Consider the following 21,327-nt stretch of genomic DNA (forward strand, 5'->3'; position numbering starts at 1 on the left):
TAAAGAAAAAGGATGTCATTGTAATGGTAATGTCCAAGATTTCTTTAATGCTCCATGGTTGAGTTCAGAGACAATTACAGGGGGAGATATGATTCAAGTGGATTTAAGAGGACCTGATATCACTATGATGAAGACATGTAATGTGCAAGAAAGAAAAACCCCACTTCTGCTCTTCGATATGCCTTAAATCCGGTTTTTACAACACATTATTCCCTTAATTTGACATCAGATATAAATGTACGACACACTTTCTTGTTGAAATAATTACTGGGGATGTTTAAAAAGGCATTGTTTTCACTTAAGTGTTAAATAAAAAAGCAGTCAAATTCAGAAAATGAGTAAAAACCACACATACAATACGTTCTTATATACGTTCATTCCCAAATAAAACCAAACGTGGATGCGGTAATGTTCCATATTTGGAGTATAAAAGCGTTGAATTTCAAACACACATTTACAGTAACTGCTGCAGGAAAGGAGAATGTGAAGCCAGTGGATGGGGCCCGAGCCATATTGTGAAAAGGAGCGATTAGGTCATGTAGGTGTGGTGCTGCTGTTGGAAAAAACATTCAGCGAGCCGGATGAATCATCAGAAATGTCCCCGGACAGATCTGTAGTGCAGATGCCAGATGGAGCTGCATAGCTATTCTCCATTTTCACTTTTAACATTTTCCAGAGAGACAGATTGTTTGAAACGAAAGACGTTATGACACTCCTGGCTCAACAGTAGAGTGAGCTGCTCATGGACAATACAACTCCATTCTTTGTTAGCATTTGTTGGGATGGTGAAGGAATTTGTACCATAATAATTCCCTGAACAAATCTCACACTGCCTAACGAGGACAAATGTAGCATCTCCTGACTTTAAAGGGGCCCTATTCTGCTCATTTTAGGTTCATATCAGTATGTAGTGTCTCTACTTTAAAGAGTCCTCTCCTGCTGATGTTCAGGTGTATATCAGTATGTAGTGTCTCTACTTTAAAGAGTCCTCTCCTGCTGATGTTCAGGTGTATATCAGTATGTAGTGTCTCTACTTTAAAGAGTCCTCTCCTGCTAATGTTCAGGTGTATATCAGTATGTAGTGTCTCTACTTTAAAGAGTCCTCTCCTGCTGATGTTCAGGTGTATATCAGTATGTAGTGTCTCTACTTTAAAGAGTCCTCTCCTGCTGATGTTCAGGTGTATATTAGTATGTAGTGTCTCTACTTTAAAGAGTCCTCTCCTGCTGATGTTCAGGTGTATATCAGTATGTAGTGTCTCTACTTTAAAGAGTCCTCTCCTGCTGATGTTCAGGTGTATATCAGTATGTAGTGTCTCTACTTTAAAGAGTCCTCTCCTGCTGATGTTCAGGTGTATATCAGTATGTAGTGTCTCTACTTTAAAGAGTCCTCTCCTGCTGATGTTCAGGTGTATATCAGTATGTAGTGTCTCTACTTTAAAGAGTCCTCTCCTGCTGATGTTCAGGTGTATATCAGTATGTAGTGTCTCTACTGGGACATGTCTCCATGCTTTAATGTTCAAAAAGCTCTTTATTTCTCTCATACTGCCTGTGCTGCAGCACCTCTTTTCACCCTCTGTCTGAAACCAGAGCCCAGTCTGCTCTGATTGGTTAGCTGGCTGGTTCTGTTGTGATCGGTCAACCGCTGAGAGATGTCCCACCCCTTAGGCTATCACGTACAATGTGAGGGAGCGCTAGCCAATAGAAGCGCGAGTGTTACATAGTGATGTCACTATGTTCCAGAATTAAAGAAGTCCAATGGAGGCGTTTGGAGTGAGGGAATTTGGGGATTTTAGCCTTTGAACACCATTTACATGCATCAAAAACTTGTATAACACACGACAGGAAAGTGAGAAGCATAATAGGGCCCCTTTAATAGACTGAATGTGATCGCCGTGATAGCATGCATTACACAGGCAGAGGGTGAGAGACTCAGTTTTTAGTCTTCTTCAGTGCATTGGCAAACCATTTCGGACCCAAAGGATCTCGAAGAAGATCGAGCCAGAGGCTACTCAGATACTCTGAGCTGCCTGTGGCCTCAGAAACACAGCAACTCGTCTTTACTGCCAACTCAGACCTGTTTATTCACACTTCACACGTGCATAGCTCACACTCGAATGCTAGCAGACTGTGTGTCTGTGTACTGGAGCAGGAGGTGCTTTAGGAAAACTGAAAAAGTCATAAAACATCACATACCTTTCCCTCAAACACATGTCACTGAATCAGTCAGTTAATAAATAGCAAAAAATGACATAACTCTATTGGCATTGGCTCCTGAATGCACCGCCACTGAAATGAGAACCACATACACACACAAGGCAGCATTGCATAGTTTAAAACCAAGATCTAAACCAGAGTCCTGCACCACGTCAGAAACACATGAGTTAATGTAAAATAAATGTAACAGACTGGATGTGATGGAAATGGGAGAAGAAGTAATTAAAAAGTAATAATGAGTCCTAACTGTGCACAAAACATTAGAGATTTCAAGGTGTTTAATTCAGCCGTGTAACGTGTGTTAAGCCTTACCTTAGGAATGGATATAGAACATTATTTAACATTAAAATGTGAACGGAGCTTGAGTTTAAGAAGCTGTCATAAACGTGTTTTTACTTAACATACAATAAAACAAATAATTTAAGTATTTCTTACAGCATAAGAACCAAAACACCAAGGCGAATTCCTTGTAAGTTAAAACCTAGTTGACAATAAAAGCGTCTCATTCTGATACACTAAATCAGATGAGCATTGAAACACCTGGAAGTTTGAATACATTTCTGGTAACAACTAAAGCTGAAGTGTTAAACCTCGCTATTTATTTTTGGGGTGTTGCAAAACAGGAAGTGGGGTGCAGGAGGAGAATGAGTACAAGTGGACACATGCAGGACTCTGATTTGAAAGTGGCTGCACAGAAAGGAAGTCCAAGCAAATATTTTGATCAGACAATGATGGGGGTTATTCTCAAATGATCCCAATCAAATCCATGAAGGATTCAGGCACCTCCAAATCCTCTCAGAGATCAGTGCACTGGTGCTGGTTAGTTTCTTTTGTGCGCAGTGGCGTCTCCGCTGTGTTTCCACGACTGAAGATTTGTTTTTGTGTCTCAGGTCTTTGTCAGACATTGTAGTCCGGAGCTTTGCCCTGAGGCTGCCTGAGTCTGATCTGCAGCGTCATGAAGGCTGCCACCGCCACGTGGAACAGGATCTGCCACATGTTCCTCAGTTCATACAGATACATGTTGGACAGGCAGATGAGTGCAAACGCCAGGAAGGACTTACTGTCCCTCCAGACGGAGAAGTAGGCGAACAGGAAGCACTGGAAGGAGAAGAATGGGACATTAAAAAGGACATATTTTACCGATAAACATTCCTGTTGTCATCTTGCAATATGCTCATTTACATAGACTACCGGCAGCTACTGTCTAAACTAAATACTGCGGTGATGAAACACCATATCATGGATTATCAAGGATTGTTTCTGAAACAGTATGGAGCTCAAAGGCTTTCTCTCTTGCCGGTTATACCACAAGGTGAGTTCCTTTTTACTTCCTGCTTCTTCACACACATGCTCTCCAGTACAGGTTAGCTCTGAGTGTTAGCGATGCTAATGTAAACACCGACCATATTACGTCCAGAACAGTCGGGCATTGTTTCTGATAGCAACGTTTCTGATAGGGCCGTGGGTGTAAAGCCAGCCCACATTTATATAAATAGTTATCACCGCAATAAACCGTATTTCATTTGGTCTTAATTTACATTATTTAATTTCATATTCTGTTCTTGTACATATCATATTCTATTGACATGTAAATAGACTTTTTGCACTACTTTTCATTTTGTATTTGATTATATATGTTGCATTGTTGGAGGAGCTCAGGTCAGAAGATTTTCATTGCCATTTCCACACTGTAGCTTTGAGCATATGACAATACAACCTTTGAGTCTTTTTCAGGTCATTTAACATGACACAGGGTTCATACACTTTTTCACCAATGATTTTCAATGACTTCTCCATGACCTTTACCTAATTTTCCATGACCAAAAAAATTACTCTTTCTCAGCGGTACCACTGAAAATGGTTTATTTTAACATGGAACAGGAAAATAAGGTCTGAAACATGTTGTGCCTATCTAAAACAAATCAAATAGGCTTACTAGCTTCTACACGCTAAAGCAACTCAAATCTCTCACCAGCAAAATACCTCGTCAGTTAAATGCCATTTTACGTTTCATTACTATACGATACAGTATGTATTATCATTATAGTATTACTATTTCGGCATTTGATGCAACTTTAGTTACATTTCCATGACTTTTCCAAAACTTTGGGAAAAATATTGTTTTCCATAACTTTTCCAGGGCCTGGAATTAGCATTTTGAATTTCCATGAGTTTTCCAGGTTTTTAATGACCGTAAGAACCCTGATGACATGTCTCCATGCTTTAATGTTGAAAAAGCTCTTTATTTTTCTCATACTGCCTGTGCTGCAGCACCTCTTTGGGATTTTAACCTTTGCAGACCATTTACATGCACACAAAGCTTTATATAAACGCACTACAGGCAAAGGAAATAGGGCCTCTTTAACCGGTGACGTCTTCATTGTGTATGTCCTTTACGGGACAATAAGCTCAGTAAGTAAATCCCATCTGATAACTCTGTTCCTCTTCATCAGTCTACCAATTAGCAGAGCTCCACTTAGCATCAGGAGCCGCACAAAAGGAGCTGATGAGAATGTTTTAGACGAGGTAGTTGGTGATTTTTTTCTAATGTTAGTCTAGCTGACACGCGGCCGAGCTGTAAAGTGCAGAGCTGTTAGTCAGACAGTCCCCCCCCCCCCCCATGCAGGCGATCACTTACCTGATACAGACAGGCCGCCGTGCCCAGGAAGAAGGCAATCACATAATTAAAGTCTTCGTCGTCATTCTGCACACAGAAAGAAAAAAGGTAATTTTTTTAAACCAGTCACGCACGTCTAGACAAACATCATAAAACCAACGACAAGAAAATTCATTTCATTTTTTCTCATTGACGTTAATTGAATTTGAAGTGACATCGAGGGACAGAATGGACGGCGTAAAGCAGACCGAGGATTCAGGGGAAGGACAGTTTAGATCCTCTGGTAGTTCATAACTTTATTTGTGAGTGCACACTTCACGTCGGTTATATTCTGTCATTGAAAAACTAAAATGATGAATGACAGAGTTGAAGCAGAGAGTGGCTCTGTAAACTGAGATGGATGTAACCAGCAGACAGTTTAGCTTAGCTTTTGACAGATTGTTTTACTTTTGACTGATTTGCCCAAAAGGTTTGACATCAATCTTTGTTTAAAATCTGTCTGAACATCTGCCGGCCTTCATTTTGTGCACCTTGTCACCTAGTTTGATATGATTGATAGTCAAAGCTATGAAAATAAATCAGAGGTCAGAGGAAGATAAAAACTGAAATTACTTGGATGTTACTACCTCAGGCAGACTGAAGGTTCAACTAATTAGGAATGCACAAAAATAACAAATGATAAAAAAGTGCGGGAAGAGGCAGGCTATTTGGGGCTTCCACCTTAAAGGAGACCTATCATGCTATATTTAGGCAATAGCATAGGTTTCAGATATATAGAAATATCTAAAAAACATGTCTATGAAGTGTTTTGCTCAAAATACCAAACAGATCACCCATTCTAGCCATGCCTCATATCCCTCTATTTCACTTCCTGTTTCAAAAGGGCTGATTTTGGGAATAAAGATGTTTTTTTTTTTTGAAAGAATTGATAAAAAAGGAGGGGTCTGAGCTCATGCGGGACCCGGCAGCTACTGTCTAAACTAAATTCTGCCGTGATGAAACGCCATATCATGGATTATCAAGGATTCTTTCTGAAACAGTATGGAGCTCAAAGGCTTTCTCTCTTGCCGGTTATACCACAAGGTGAGTTCCTTTTTATTTCCTGCTTCTTCACACACATGCTCTCCAGTACAGGTTAGCTCTGAGTGTTAGCCATGCTAATGTAAACACCGACCATATTACGTCCAAAACAGTCGGGCATTGTTTCTGATAGCAACTTTCTGATAGTGCCGTGGGTCCACATTTCAGATATTACGTCATATCGGACGCAAATCTGGATCAGCTCCGTTGTAGCCCCGTTTTTAGAGATTTGGGTACGGAGGAAAAGAGAGAGGGTTTTATTTTCTGACGCTGCGTGAGTTCCCCGACACACCGGGGACACATATTCATGTAGAAAAGACATCACAAAGTGCATTTTGCATGATAGGTCCCCTTTAATAATAGAAAAAAAATGCCTATTTAATTGAAAACACAAACTTAATGACAATTTTGATATTGGAAGTTATTAAACACATGTCACATATGTTTGTTAAGATAAAAAATGAATTCAAGGTCATATGAAAACCACAACTCAATTTTAAGAGAAACTGAAACTGTTTGAAATGTCTCCGTTATCCAATCCAACTTTATTTATATAGCACATTTAAAAACAACAGAGTTGACCAAAGTGCTATACATCAATACATATATAAAAAAAGCAGCATAAATAAATAAAATGTAGACAAAACCCATAGGACAAAAATAAACTAATGTTTAAGCACGAGACAATAGAGTGCCACAGTGACGCGTCCTAAAACCCAGAAGTAAACTCCTTCCGGTTCCTTCGACAAAAACGCAATGCAATTTCTCCATAGGATTTTAGAAAATAGCTGGAAATAAGGTCTGTGGTTGAGACACATTGAAGAGACGGATCACGTTTTGTTCAGCCGGATAATCTCCACATGTCTACCCTACTTTTATAATTTTCTAATCATAAATCTAGTCGTCAGAAGCAAAATGCTAACGTTATGCTATAAAGGAACTACAGCAGGGTCGCTGCTTCAACGTCACGCCAATTTAAGATCCATATTCAAACGTACAGATTCTAAATGGAACAAGTTGAAGCGTTTGTTTGAACAGTTTGCAGGAGGCAGGGACTTGCTTTCAAGCAGAACAGGGCAAACAAACTTAGAGGAGTGTTTACGTGTTCGGTGTAATGACGTACAACGGCCTCGACAACTTCTGTAGTCCTATTCAGCCACTTGTTAACAACCATCGTTTTTCAGACACGTGAACTCTTCAGAAATCACCAGTGGGGTCACTGCTGATGGATTTAATGTCGTAGAACAAAACGTGATCCGTCTCTTCAATGTGTCTCAACCACAGACCTTATTTCCAGCTATTTTCCTAAATCCTATGTGTAGAGATTGTACTGCTTTTTGTCGAAGGAACCGGAAGTGGTAAAATGCTAACTTACTTCCGGGTTTTAGGACGCGTCACTGCACCACTCTATAAAACCATACTTATAGCCACAGACTGAAAACCCTCATACATGTTGTAAAAACATTTAAAAACACAACAAAATAGAAAACCCCCAATTTAGAAAAATGTAGTTATGTGCTCACCTGCATGATGCTCTCTATAGCGTGCACCCCCCTCAGCAGGTTGAGGCCTCCACAGAGGACGCTGAGCACGCAGGACACGATGCCGGGGAGCGTCACCGGATCCAGCATCTGGGTGGGAGCTGGAGAGAGAGGACACGTTAATACAGGCTGAACACAAACTGCCTGACTAACGAACTGCAGAAGCACTAAGAAAAACCTCCTTCCAAAGGATAATAATAATAATAATGTATTTAATTTATATAGCGCTTTTCTAGAAACTCAAAGACAAAAAAAATCATAAAAACATAATAAAGATCTCCTCCCAAAGGATAAAGCAGACATTTCCTGAACTGTCATTATTTATAAACACTATGATATGCAGGATAAAACCATACATCCTTGAATAGCAATGAGAAGCCACACATTCACTGCTTTGAAATCTTCTCACAACTTATAATAATATTCCGGCACAGTAAAAAGAGTGATGCATCACTGGTATGAATTAGCATACTTCCTCCCTCAGGACAACATGATTTATGTTCTCAGAAAAGTGAGAGTGGCAAGGGCAGCGAACAGAAAGCGAACAAAGCGTGGAGAGCAGGATGTCAGGAGGAGCAGAGCGGCTCCAAGTGACCCGCGGAGGCACCGCTTAGCTGGGGGGGGGGCTCAGGTGTGACGGAGAGTACGAGAGGGGGGGTGTGTTCTGGAGCAGAGGGCAGAGAGGCCGAGACACAGAGCAGCCGTCGGACTGAAGGAGACGGTTTCTGACCACTAGGACTGCTCATCCAAAATGTATTGCAATATGGACCCGTGCAATATTCAAATCACAGTTATTAAAAATAGTTATTTAGGAATCTACAAGTTCAATGTGAACTGATCAAAAACCATCTCAAAAAGCAATGTGAAAAATATCAGGTGCTTCTAATGGCGCATTTCCACTGCAGGGCCTCGCTCGGCTTAGTACGGTATAGTTAGGCCTTGTTAGGCCAGGCTCACTTTATGCTGCGTTTCCATTACAGTTTAGTAGCTGGGGCAGTAACTATAGTAACGCAGTGTAGGCGGAGCCGTGACGTCATCTTCAATGCGAACCACAGAGAACCAACATCAGCCGTTAGCTGTTAGCCCTCAGAGCTCACAGCTCCTCATATCTGTTCAGAAACTAGACAAAAGTGAAACAAGTACAAACCACAGACTGTCTGTGTCATGGTGAATACAGTCGCTGCTTTATTTATGTCTGTATAGGCCGTTGTTGTGAGTGTGGACGGTCGGAGCATATACTGCGTTAGCTTAGCCGATCTCCATTCAGAAAACACGCATTTTAAAAGGTTTTTCGCCTGCCGTCTGTCTGCAGACTTGTCAAAGCATTAATTCATGGTTTTTACTAACCGGTATCAGTATGTTGTTACTTCGGCATCATTTTGAAACGTGTATTACAATTAAATCACGGTCAAATATGTTCATCTTGTTGTAGTTGTAGCCCCCTTGCCAGCGATTCTCTCTCTCTAGTTTAGCATACTCAGCCCGACTCAGCCTGGTTGTTGGCCCGCTAAGAACCTCGATTTTATGGGGCCAGAAAAACTGTGAAAAAGTACCCGCTAGCCGGAACTACGCCAAGTGGAAACGCAACCAAAAACGGGTCGGGCACGGCACGGCACGGCACGCTTAAACCGCGCTCTAGTGGAAATGCGCCAAAAGTCTCCAGAGTTGTCCCTTCACTGCCGCAGTATATAATATATCATTCTCAGGAAATCAGCAGTGACCCTTCGATGTCTTTGTGTTTCAAAGACCAATGTCACTCCTGTTAATTAGAGCCAGTAATGAGAGCAAGATAAGATAACACTGTATTGATCCCCAGGAGGGAAATTAAGTATTATAAGCATGTGTGTGTGTGTGTGTGTGTGTGTGTGTGTGTGTGTGTGTGTGTGTGTGTGTGTGTGTGTGTGTGTGTGTGTGTGTGTGTGTGTGTGTGTGTGTGTGTGTGTGTGTGTGTGTGTGTGTGTGTGTGTGTGGCTGCAGCTCATGTCCTACCGATGCCTTTGTATTTGGAGGATGTGTGTGAGAAGCCGTTGACGCTGCGCAAGTCGTCGGCGGAGAGCTGGTACGGCGGCCGCAGCTTGATCTCCGTCTGCATGTCGGAGAGGTTGATCTTAGTGGAGAGAGAGCGCGGGCTGTTGTAGCGCTGCTTGGTCTTCTGGATGAAGGTGTCTGAGGGAGGAGAGACAGCACAACGACAGAATGTGAGCTTGTATCTCCACTAAACATACAATCAGGAAAACCACTGTCTCATTGCATGCATATATTTTGCTTTCCATTTCTTTGTTTTAACATTTATTAGAACAGGTTCCTTGACACTGAGTCTCACACAACATGGTACAGATACAATATCATACTGTTATATACAAATATATATATATAATATAATCAAAAAGTACAATATACAATAGTAATTATCAACAAAGCATAAGAAATATAAAGTCCAATTAGAGGCTTACAATATATTCACTTTGCCAAATAGCTAACAACAGGTGACCATTTCTCTAAATACACTTCCATCTTGAGTTGTAGTTTCTCTGTTACATTTTCCTTGCTTTCCATTTCTAAATGACAAACACTGGTTATGCATTTTCAAAACCCAATAAAAAGATTTTGATCTGAAGAACAGAAGGAGTAAAACAAGAGAGGGGCAGTTTAAACATGTTCTCCGACATATGAAATGACTCGGATCTGCCTTTTGTTTCTTCATTACTTACATGTGCATTTTAGCAGCCGTTTACAATGACCAAAACTGATGTTGTTTTCCCGGCTCTTACTTGTGTCACCTAGTATACACATAGGGTCTCCCATGTGATAGTTAGCTGTGATAGTTAGCTGTAACATGCTGCTATCTATCTATCTACCTACCTATCCATCCATCTATCTATCTATATACCTACCTACCTTACCCGATGCCAGCCAGCCAGCCAGCCAGCCAGCAAGCGAGCCAGGATCGAGCGAGCGAGCGAGCGAGCGAGCGAGCGAGCGAGCGAGCTAGCTGAGCGAGCGAGCGATGCCAGCCAGGCCAGCCAGCCAGCCAGCGAGCGAGGAGCGAGCAGCCAGCCAGCCAGCCAGCGACCGACCGACCACCGAGCGAGAGAGCGACCGACCGACCGACGAGGAGAGAGCGACGCCGACGACCGACCGAGCGAGCCAGCGACCAGAGCGAGCAAGCGAGCGCGGAGAGCGAGCGACCGACCGACCGACCGAGCGAGCGAGAGAGCGACCGACCGACCCGACCGAAGAGCAGAGCGACCGACGACCGAGCGAGAGCGAGGAGAGAGCGACAGACCGACCGACCGACCGACCACCGACCGACCGAGCGAGCGAGCGAGCGAGCCAGCCAGCAGCCAGCGACCGACCGACCGACGAGCGAGCGAGAGAGCGACCGACGACCGACCGAGCGAGCGAGAGAGATACCGACGACCGACCGAGCGAGACGACCGACCGACCTAGCGAGCGAGAGAGCGACCGACCGACCGACCGAGCGAGAGAGCGACCGACCGACCGAGCGAGCGAGAGAGCGACCGACCGACCGAGCGAGCGAGAGAGTCGACCGACCGACCGACGAGCGAGATAGTCGACCGACCGACCGAGCTAGCGATAGATGCGACCGACCTACCGATCGATCTATAGATCTACCTACCTACCGACCGATCTATCTATCTATCCATCTACCTATCTATCAATCTATCTCTCTATCTATCTACCTACCTATCTATCTACCTATCTATCTACCTACCTACCTATCTATGTATACCTAAGGTCTCCCATGTGATAGTTAGCTGTAACTTGCTGTGAAACCCAGTGCAGCTCACCAAATTCGATGAAGGAGTACGGCCGCACGGCGTTCCTGATGCGTTTGGGGTCATAGGTCACGATGAACTCCTTCTGCAGCTCGTCCAGGAAGCAAAAGGCCAGGACGTTGGGGTAGCTGGCGGTGCAAACCATCAAGTATCCAACTCCCAGCGCGCTTGTGAAACTGAAATACACACACACACACACACACACAATACTGCTTTTAATGCACTGCACTTCTTTCTGGTGACAGAAACCCTGGGAACTTGTAATGAGGACACCAGGCTGAATGCTCTGCAGATAAAAGAAAAACACAACAGCATTTTGTATTCGCCTGGCTGCGGCTCTAAAACAGAGAACAAACACTATTCAGCACATTTGAGCCTCAAACTCACAAAGCTAATTAAACACAATTTCACATTCACATGAACCTTGGCAGGGAATCTCTCTTTTGGCCCTGAAGTGTTAATTGATAATTGCAACGACAGCAACATCTAAATTGATGCGAAACACGTCAACAAACAGAGCAGATGGATGTGAGCGGGCAGCGTCCAACAGGAGGAGGAGGCTTTGGCAGAGGAGCAGAGTATTTGCTGCACAGAGAAATTGTCTCAGCAATAAGAGTTTGGGCCAAAATATCCTGAAGCCAAACCCGGCCCGTTTTTTTGTTGCGTTTCCACTAGGCGTAGTTCCGGGTAGCGGGTACTTTTTCACCTCTTTTCTGGCTCTCCAAAATCGTGGTTCTTTCCGGGCCAACAACGAGGCTGAGTCGGGCTGAGTATGCTAAACTAGTGAGAGAATCGCTGGCAAGGGGGCTACAACTACAACAAGATGGACATATTTGACCGTGATTTAATTGTAATACACGTTTCAAAATGATGCCGAAGTAACAACATACTGATACCGGTTAGTAAAAACCATGAATTAATGCTTTGACAAGTCTGCAGACAGACGGCAGGGGAAAAACCTTTTAAAATGCGCGTTTTCTGAATGGAGATTGGCTAAGCTAACGCAGTATATGCTCCGACCGTCCACACTCACAACAACGGCCTACAGACATAAATAAACCAGCGACTGTATTCACCATGACACAGGCAGTCTGTGGTTTGTACTTGTTTAACTTTTGACTAGTTTCTGAACAGATATGAGGAGCTGTGAGCTCTGAGTGCTAACAGCTAACGGCTGATGTTGGTTTGCTGTGGTTCGCATTGAAGATGACGTCACGGCTCCAGTGTACGCACAACAAGTTGTTTTTAAAAGAAAATCCAAATGATTTAAACATTTGAAAAACATCTCTTTAACGAGACAGTCCTGGCCAAGATAGGCTGCAGCAGTTACAGAAAACTGATTTAAAAAACAAGAAAAGAAAACATCAAAATGTCTTCATACAAAGCATCCACAGTCTTGTGTTCCAAATATGTCTACATTAAAGTTAGCGATTAATGTCACCGATTACTCATTATTATGCAGAATGATAGCAAGGATTATCCTCCTGCTTTCATGACAAAGACCAATAACAGTCATTACAGCTTCTACGTCTCAGAGTATCACAGAACAGATGAACCCTGGCTCTAAACATCCTCCCTCATTCGGACCTTTACTCTCTTCTGACCTACTTCAAACGCTCTTATTGATGAGACTCTGATCAAAAGAGATGCTGCTCTTTGAAAAGGTATCGCTGGCTCATTGATGAGTTTCTTGTGAGTTCATGTCCTCTGTCTTAATAAGTCTAATTAGCTCTTCACAAACAGAGCTCGGGAGCGTTTCAAAGCATTTCCCCGAGCACCAGCGGGCCTTTTAGAAACAAGTTGACTCCTCAAATGAGGCCGTAGCTGTCAAATCACTCAAATTAAAAAGCATTTCTCCATCAAAGTTGTGTTAGAAGGTCAGAAACAGAGCAGACACGCTGTCAGCGGCTGACAGTTTAATCACCCAGGCTTGTCAAATCTATAAACTTAAATCTCTAAACTGTACTTTGTTGAAAGATATATTGAGTGATAGTCATACAAATACTGCTGCATTGTAACAAGAACACATAGCTATCCACATTCAAGAGGGTATGGCTTGATATACTTTGTTTCTTACGCCTGTTTGAATGATATCTTGACTGTAAAGGGTGCCTTTAAATAACCGAACACTCAACATCTCACGTGACCTACTTGACATTGAAGGGTCCAGTCTTCAGCGTGCAGCGGTCAGGGAACTGGCTGAGTTTCTTGGAGAGACCCTTGATGTTCTTCTTGGTTTCCTGAAGCTCTTTGTCCTGCTCGTAGTCAGTGGAAGCAGAGAGAGGAAGGCCGTCCCCGACCCGGACCACCGAGGCGAACAGCACCATCGACATCTTACAGCTCTGGCAAACTCACTGAAGCTCTACAGACAGATTGTTGAGTGTTTAGCTAATACATCTAATGTTAAGGTTCAACACAAGGCTCTTCATTCAAACTGTGAACCAAGCATTTTGTTCAAATGCATGTCTAAATAAAATGGGGCATGGTATAGCTGGAACAATGATAAAAAAAAAAAAACATTGATATCTGCGATCATTGTGATAGCTTAACAATCATTAAAAGTCACTGATTAACCAAAATCACTATTTGATGGAACGATATATCGTGTCGTCGTGGCGATAATCGCATGCATCACATCGCAGGACGTGCGATTTTGTTTTTTAGGACGTGCGATATTAAGTAGGCAAATTAACTCAAACACGTCATGTTACAATTATTTTGCTGCTTGCTACAAAAGGAAAACTTGTGCGGCTCTCATGTCAGGGGTACTTGAGTGACCAATCACAATCAAATCTCCAAAGCAAACGGACCCGGTGATTAAAGGTAAAAACACTGAATAAAGTAGTTTCATGTGTTTCTCCAGGGCAGTTCTGCGCTGCTAACCGAGCTAGCTCAGGTTGTTGCTCTGATAACTTAAGATCCAGACGTCCGTGACTAAAATCCTTCATCCGGTTAAATATAGTTAGAAAAATACCAATTGTATAGCATTAAAGTTCAAGAAAGGATGGTTTGCAGACAAAAAAAACTGTGTTTTCTTCAATTCCTGTATTTTTTCATATCGCAGGGGAAGAAAATCGCAATGTCAGTTTTTTCCAATATCGTGCAGCCCTAGTACAGACCATATGGTGATACCTAGTATGTATACATGTAAAAAAAAAAAGAAGTAAAATATCAGGGGGCTAATATCTGTAGGTTGGTGATTTCAACATAATCGACCCAGGGAAACATACATTGAACATTTGACCTTGGAAAAAACCGATCATTGCTGAGAACATAAACCATGAAAGCTCTACTTAATGGGCCATTTAAAAAATATATACTAAGCTGGGGAACATTATGGGATCCCAGGAACATAGAGACGCCCCATGGGACTCACTACATGTTACTGTCGGTGGCATAATGTTAATATCATGGACCTCTGCTGCTGTTTTAAATAAAGATTTGAAGATATATATGGTTGTGGTCGGTTGTGTGTCAGGACCATGGACAGCAACACACAGACTGAATGAAGGGGCGTTGGGAGGAAGAAGAGGCACTACATCACGACGAGATTTCAGCACACTGGTGGCAAAACATGAACATATCACACCCTCATAGCAGACTCAATGGTTCAGTAATACTAATTGGTTAATTAACTTAAACAGCAGGAACTAAAAACGACGACGGTTTGACAGAGAAAATACGTTTGTGCTAGATAGCTTAGCATGGCATAGAAGCTAAGAAGCAACGTTAGCTTTGTTTACACCCGTTTTCAAAACTATTCCTATCTACACGTTTCGTGTGTTGAACCGTTTGTCTAAAATGTAAGCATCCCGTGTATATAATAATAAAACTAGCAAACACCAGACCTTGTTAGCCAGCTAGTCACTGTTAGCGGCTAACTGCATTAGCTTTTTCACTAACGTTTCCTTACAGCTAACGTTAGCAGCTAACAGCTAGCTCCTCTGCGAACCTTAAACTCCGTAGAAAGTTAGAATGAAAAACAACACACATGTCAGACGGAGTGGGATATTAAGTGAAGTATTTAACACCTACCTAAACGAGTGTTGCATCCTGTGCTAATCTGTGATAGAGCAGATGTTACATTTAGCAGAGAGCAGCACTGCAGAGCAGCAGCTAGCAGGTCTGTTTACGTGGCTGCTTGCTGTGCATTGTGGGTAATGTGGGCAATGTGGGCATGTATCACAGATTATTTTTTTAAAGAGGCCACATGTGAATTAAAACGACATTCTGACCAAAAGTTGTTGTTTTTTTTTTGTTCTGAGATTTCCAGAAGACATCTTTTTAATTTAATTTAAATATATATCTTTTTTATTTTTCTCCTAATTCTGATTTTTAACTCAGATATTTTACTTTTTTTTCAGAATTCTGAGATTAAAGGTAGGGTAGGTAAATTTGAGAAACCGGCTCGAGATACACTTTTTGTTATATTCCATGGAATGCTCTTAACATCCCATAGCAATAAATATCTTAATGCTCCCATGTCATGCTTTTCCGGTTATTACCCGTCCCCTTGTGTGTTATGAAGGTTTTTATGCATGTAAACGGTGTGCAGAGTCAAAACCCTCAAAGTACACCCTGTAGCGAGTAAAACTCTAACACAGAAAATACCTCCCCAAAACGCCTCGTTGGAGATACGTCACTGCCCATTTGATTCTTCCGGGTACCGCCTGATGTCATGCGGTACCCGGAACGAAATGGACCAATCCCGAAGAGCTATGGCCACACCAGCAGCGGCGTGTTCCTCCTCCAGAGGTTCGAAGAACCGGCATTTCACAGACGAAAGCTTCCAAAACATTGCCCAGTTTGAGGCCGGATATGCACAGCTTGTTTGGACCGTTTGGAGCAGGGGAAGATCCGGGTATACAACCTGTAAATTTGCATTGTTATTTGTGTATTTATCAAACAAGACTGTTTAAATGTGTAAACTGTGTTGGACTGCTAAGCCATTGACACAGTGCTAACTGTGCTAACTAAGTTGCTAGAGTTTCCATATATCAACTCTAATATCAGCAGATGGCCTTGCATACATGTATCTCATAGCAGGAGAATGTCTGCATTCACACACAAAATACCTATTGACAGTATACTGCCGTGCGGTCAGTCGCGAAACGTAATTACATTATAGCTGGCGTAGCGTGTGTGCAACCGATCTAACACACGGAGCTAGAGCTAGATTTGGTCGGAAAAACATTTTTGTGATGCTACGTTGCTAGCGTTTAAATATATCAACTACAATGTCAGCAGATGGCCTTACATGTTTGTCATGGCAGGAGAATGTTTGCAGTCACACACACGGAATACTCATACAGTATAGTCCGGGTGATTTACCGTACATTGTGACAGTACATATACTGCATGTAGCTAACGAGGCTAGCTGTATGCTAGCGCAAAACAATGTATTCATGCAAGTTACATTGTATGACCGAACGTAGCAGAATACCCGTATACGATTGCAATTATAAACACGTTATTGCTAGCCTAATATGAACCACTAGCTTTTGTTCATAGTAGTTTTATTACACTGCATTATAGTTGCCTTTCCTCCAAGCTAACGTTCATATCGTGTTAGCTACCAAGGTAAACAAAGCTAGGTTAGCATATTAGCAGGCAAGCTGTTCATTACACAACTACTACTAACGAATCTAAAACAACTAAGTTTCTCTAATATTTTGTGATTTGCATTTGATTTCGTCCAGCCAGATCCTGGCGGACAATCCATGACGGGGACGGGACTTCTACTACTACTGAGGCCTCGTGCTAAAAGGCACCGCACCGCACCGGCTGTGCGCAGGCAAGAGGAGGAGGAATGGATGATATACCGTGTGTATATGTATATTTATGTTCATTTTGTACATTTCTAAAAATAAAGTTTAATGGAAATACTTAGTAGGCCTATCCTTTCTTCCCTGAATTCATATATTAGCAAACCATGATTTGATTTCTCATCAAACAGTAGTAGTTTATAACAGGTAAAAATAACTTACTCTTTGTTATGTCGGCTCGTGGGCCACAACGGAAAGGCAAGGAGACATACACGAGTTTACAAAACCACGGCACATTTATTGTGGTAAATGCAGAGATAGGTGGTCGAGGGGAGAGGGTCGCTCAGTTCGTCCTTCTGCAGCCGCTTTGGAGAGAGACTCCGGGCCGCTGGGATTAATAGCACCGGCTACGGAAGTGTCCGTGATCGCGCTGATTACCCTCTTCAGCTCCACCCCACCGTAAGCCCTGCAACACACCTGCACAAAGGCCCTGGGGCCGTCACACTCTTCTATAACAACAGTTGTAGGTTCAGTTCGGTTAGTTAGTATAAAATATCAGCTGTACCATTACACTGATGTTCCCCGAAAAAAGCGGGCGGAGCCTCTCTGGTGGTTGACTAATCAGAACAGAGTGGCCGAGCTGACCAATCGGAGCACACTAGGCTCACAGGGAGGGGGGGGCAAGAGCTCCAACGAGTCGTTTAGTGGAGAAAGTGAATACTGCTGAATACACATGCTTGACAGAGATGCTGTATGCGAAACCAATGTGAGTTTGGAAAATTGCACAGTATAAATCTATTTTAGTATACCTCAACAATGTAATTATGATCAGTGGAAATGGCCATGACATGGGCCCTTTAAGTGCTTTGACAAAAAATCCATAAAAAAATGTCATCTGTGGAAGCCGTAGTACTGTAAAAAGCACGACCAATCATTTTAGCCGGGCCGGCTAAAATAACTGGATGGCCTACCTGCCTGTCAGCCTTCCATCTGTGCACAAATTTATCTCGTGCCCTCATTGGTCATGTGCGCGTTCGTGTGTGTTGGAGGAGGGGCTCTATAAGGAAGTGGCAGATTTTCTCCGGTTGTGTATTTTCAAATTCTAGCGATCTCGAGCCGGTTTCTCAAACTTACCTACCCCACCTTTAAAGTCAGAAGAACTCAATTCTGTTAAACGTTTTATCACATCCTGAAAAATAATTGTCATGTGGCCCTAATCCTCTTCCGTAGTTCTGAAGCTATCTGGATCTGTATACATGGACCTACCCATCAACCATGTTACTATATTTGTAGATTTAACTTGGATAATATAATATATTTTGAGCTTCTACAGGGAAAATGTCTTCTTGTTAAAGGGGACCTATCATGCAAAATGCACTTTTGTACGTCTTTTATACATGAATATGTGTCCCCGGTGTTCCAGGGAACTCACCAAGTGTCAGAAAACACAACCCTCTCTATTTTCCTCCATACCCAAATCTCTAAAAAAGGGGCTGCAACGGATCTGATACAGACTGATCCAGATTTGAACACTTCTATGTCGTCACAGAAGTGGCACTACGGCTATTGGGCCAACTCTCCACCTATCAGGGGAATGTGGGGTTGGGCCACGGCCGGCCATTGCCGCTCGAAAGCGCTGGAGACGCTGTAGTACATATGCCAGGCCTGTAAGTGGCGCTGTAGTCTGCCACAAAAGCAGCGAAGAAGACTTCCCACCCATGGTTACCATGGTTACCCTTCTGTTCATTCACCGCTGTGGCTTTTTTTCTCCCTCCCCGAGGCAAGCGTTTGCTCCCGCTGCTGTAATTCAATGCAATCCCTCCCCGTCGAGGCAAGCACTGTAATTCTCTCCGGTTAGTCCACCAGCAGATGACAAACACCCACCTCTCCGCCTCTTCCAAGGAACGAGGGGAACGTGCGGCAGAGTTTCAGTTTCAGTTTCTTTCGCCGGTCAAGATGTCCGTTAAAGTTTCAATCTTCCGGACAAAATTAGAAAAGTGCCGGTCAAAGGTCTTCTTTGTTATTTATTGAGCTTTAAAACAAATGAATAACGACTCTATATAATAAAACACGGAGGACGGAGATCTCTTTTTCTCCCCCTCTTCTGACAGCCCAGCAGCTGATCAGAGCACGTCTCCCCTCTCCTGCAGGGGGGCGTGGTCAGCAGAATCAGACCCGTAGACAGCAAACAGCACATAGAGCGAAATGAGGCATGGCTAAAATGCATGATCTGTTTAATACAATATATACCTACAATATATCATTTAAATATAGCATGATAGGTCCACTTTAAATTAAAATTATAACAGCAGAATAAAAAAATACTACTTCTGTTGTTATTTTTTATCTTACCATGACCACCGACCATATTTCATTATATATCCCACAGCCAATGGAAATATGAGCATTAAAAAACCTCGAAATAATATTAAACTCAAGGTCATCTCAAACTGTAGACGTTGCAATTGCACAGTCAGTGTCATAAAGCTCTCAGTATTTATCACACAGGACAGCATAAAACAAAACACCCACGAAGAAGAGTGACAGTGCACGCTGGTGAAAGAGATAATGAACTGTAGAAAATACATTACATTAAAACTACTATTAGACATGTTAGGTCCAACAAGGTGGGTACACAGTAAATACTGTTCTACCACAGTATATTTCCCTCTATAACTGAGCTTGTTAATATTCATGAGCTCATTAACTTTATGATAGATTCTATGTTTCATAATTTACATTTTCATTATCTTTTTATTCTTTCCTCTCTCTCTGCTCCAGTTGCTACTTTCCCACTGAAAGCTGGCAACAAATGAGCCGCTCTCCGAAGCATCTGAGACCAAAATGTTTTTTTATGTTAAAATTAAAATAACATAAAGGATGAATAATGAGTACCCAGAGCCTGCAGAGCATTAGTGCTCCACACAGACCTGAAATAGGCCATCTACTGACATCAGCTTTTTCTCCTGCTATTTTCATACGTTTCTCTTTTGAATATGGAAGAAAAACATCTGTGGCGAGAGGAGAACACAAAACAGAGATGGTTAGTGGCCTCATCTTTCATACATGCCCATACAATCTCCCTGTAGCTCAAAAATGTGTGTGTGTGTGTGTGTGTGTGTGTCTCTCTCTGTGTGTGTGTGTGTGTGTGTGTGTGTGTGTGTGTGTGTGTCTCTCTCTCTCTGTGTGTGTGTGTGTGTGTGTGTGTGTGTGTGTGTGTGTGTGTGTGTGTGTGTGTGTGTGTGTGTGTGTGTGTGTGTGTGTATGATGGATGTCTGCTGCTGCTGACAGCTTGATGAATAGCCACAGGTCTCAGCGAGTGTTCAGTGCACACAGTGTCAGGTGTGGAGAGGCAGTGCCGTCACTCACTGTGAGTCTCGGAGGAGCAGAAACACAAGCATTCAAAAAGCTCTGAATATGTCTCTTTCTCCGCATGTCATCATTATACATTTCAACTTTGAGCTTAGCAACTCTTGAGGAATATGACAACTGAAAAAGTACAGCTGCAGGAGAATCTCTTCAGGATTTTGACAGAAATACATACAATTAGATTGTTAAGGGACGACCTGTCTTGAATGACAATCATTATAAATACATATAATGCAATAGTTATGGATCCAAAACGGTGAGGTATTGTGTTACAGCAGCAGCAGGTTATCAAGGCATTGCACCGGAGTGTTTATTTTAAACAGTAAATACAGTATATGCATATTAACCTGAAGGAGATACATATATATAGAGAGTGTCAAGAAAGTACTATATGACAGAATCAGAATCTGAAATCCTATATTTACATTTGCAGCATGACAGCAGCAATGATACAGTGGAGATTAAAAGCCAAATGAAAGGAAACTTAAATATTTCTATACTTAGATATATTAAATCAGAAGGCAAGCACACTTTATTAAGAAGAGTAAACAAATCAAGGAGCCTGTAATGTTAACAGGTGTTGCATAAAAAATGTTTAGTATGAACACCACTATGTGGTTTATAGACTATTTTGACTATTTAGATGTTCATATTTAAAATCTTGCATTGACGGAGACTTGCTTTTAGTCTAAGGCACCATCAGACTTACCTAACATACTTGTTATTGTTTGTAATTGTCTTTATATTAAGTGTATAAAAACACTACTTTGACATGTTATTTTATGGTGTGGTAAGGGACGTTAGGAGAGACCTTATATGTATTTCTTTATGTGCATGGATGACCTGATTGCCTTAATTGGTTTGTGTTGAAAGTATGTATTATCTAAGTGTTTCAATGTTTGGTGACTTCCATGTTTGTGCTGAGGACTTCTCCAGGGCTT

At 42.2% G+C, this 21,327-nt stretch overlaps 1 protein-coding gene across 1 annotated transcript; it reads right to left on the bottom strand.

Moving 5' to 3' along the window:
- Nucleotides 1-1,844: 1,844 nt before the first annotated feature.
- On the bottom strand, nt 1,845-15,555 carry sec22a (SEC22 homolog A, vesicle trafficking protein). Its single transcript, XM_034147864.1, has 7 exons — nt 15,288-15,555; nt 13,404-13,614; nt 11,265-11,428; nt 9,442-9,618; nt 7,435-7,553; nt 4,853-4,918; nt 1,845-3,312 (listed from the first exon to the last, which is right to left on the bottom strand). The coding sequence occupies exons 2-7, from the start codon at nt 13,583-13,585 to the stop codon at nt 3,112-3,114; spliced, it is 909 nt and encodes a 302-aa protein (XP_034003755.1). The 5' UTR covers nt 13,586-13,614; nt 15,288-15,555; the 3' UTR covers nt 1,845-3,111.
- Nucleotides 15,556-21,327: the final 5,772 nt, after the last annotated feature.

Source organism: Trematomus bernacchii, unplaced genomic scaffold, assembly GCF_902827165.1.
Source record: "Trematomus bernacchii unplaced genomic scaffold, fTreBer1.1, whole genome shotgun sequence".
NCBI lineage: Eukaryota > Metazoa > Chordata > Actinopteri > Perciformes > Nototheniidae > Trematomus > Trematomus bernacchii.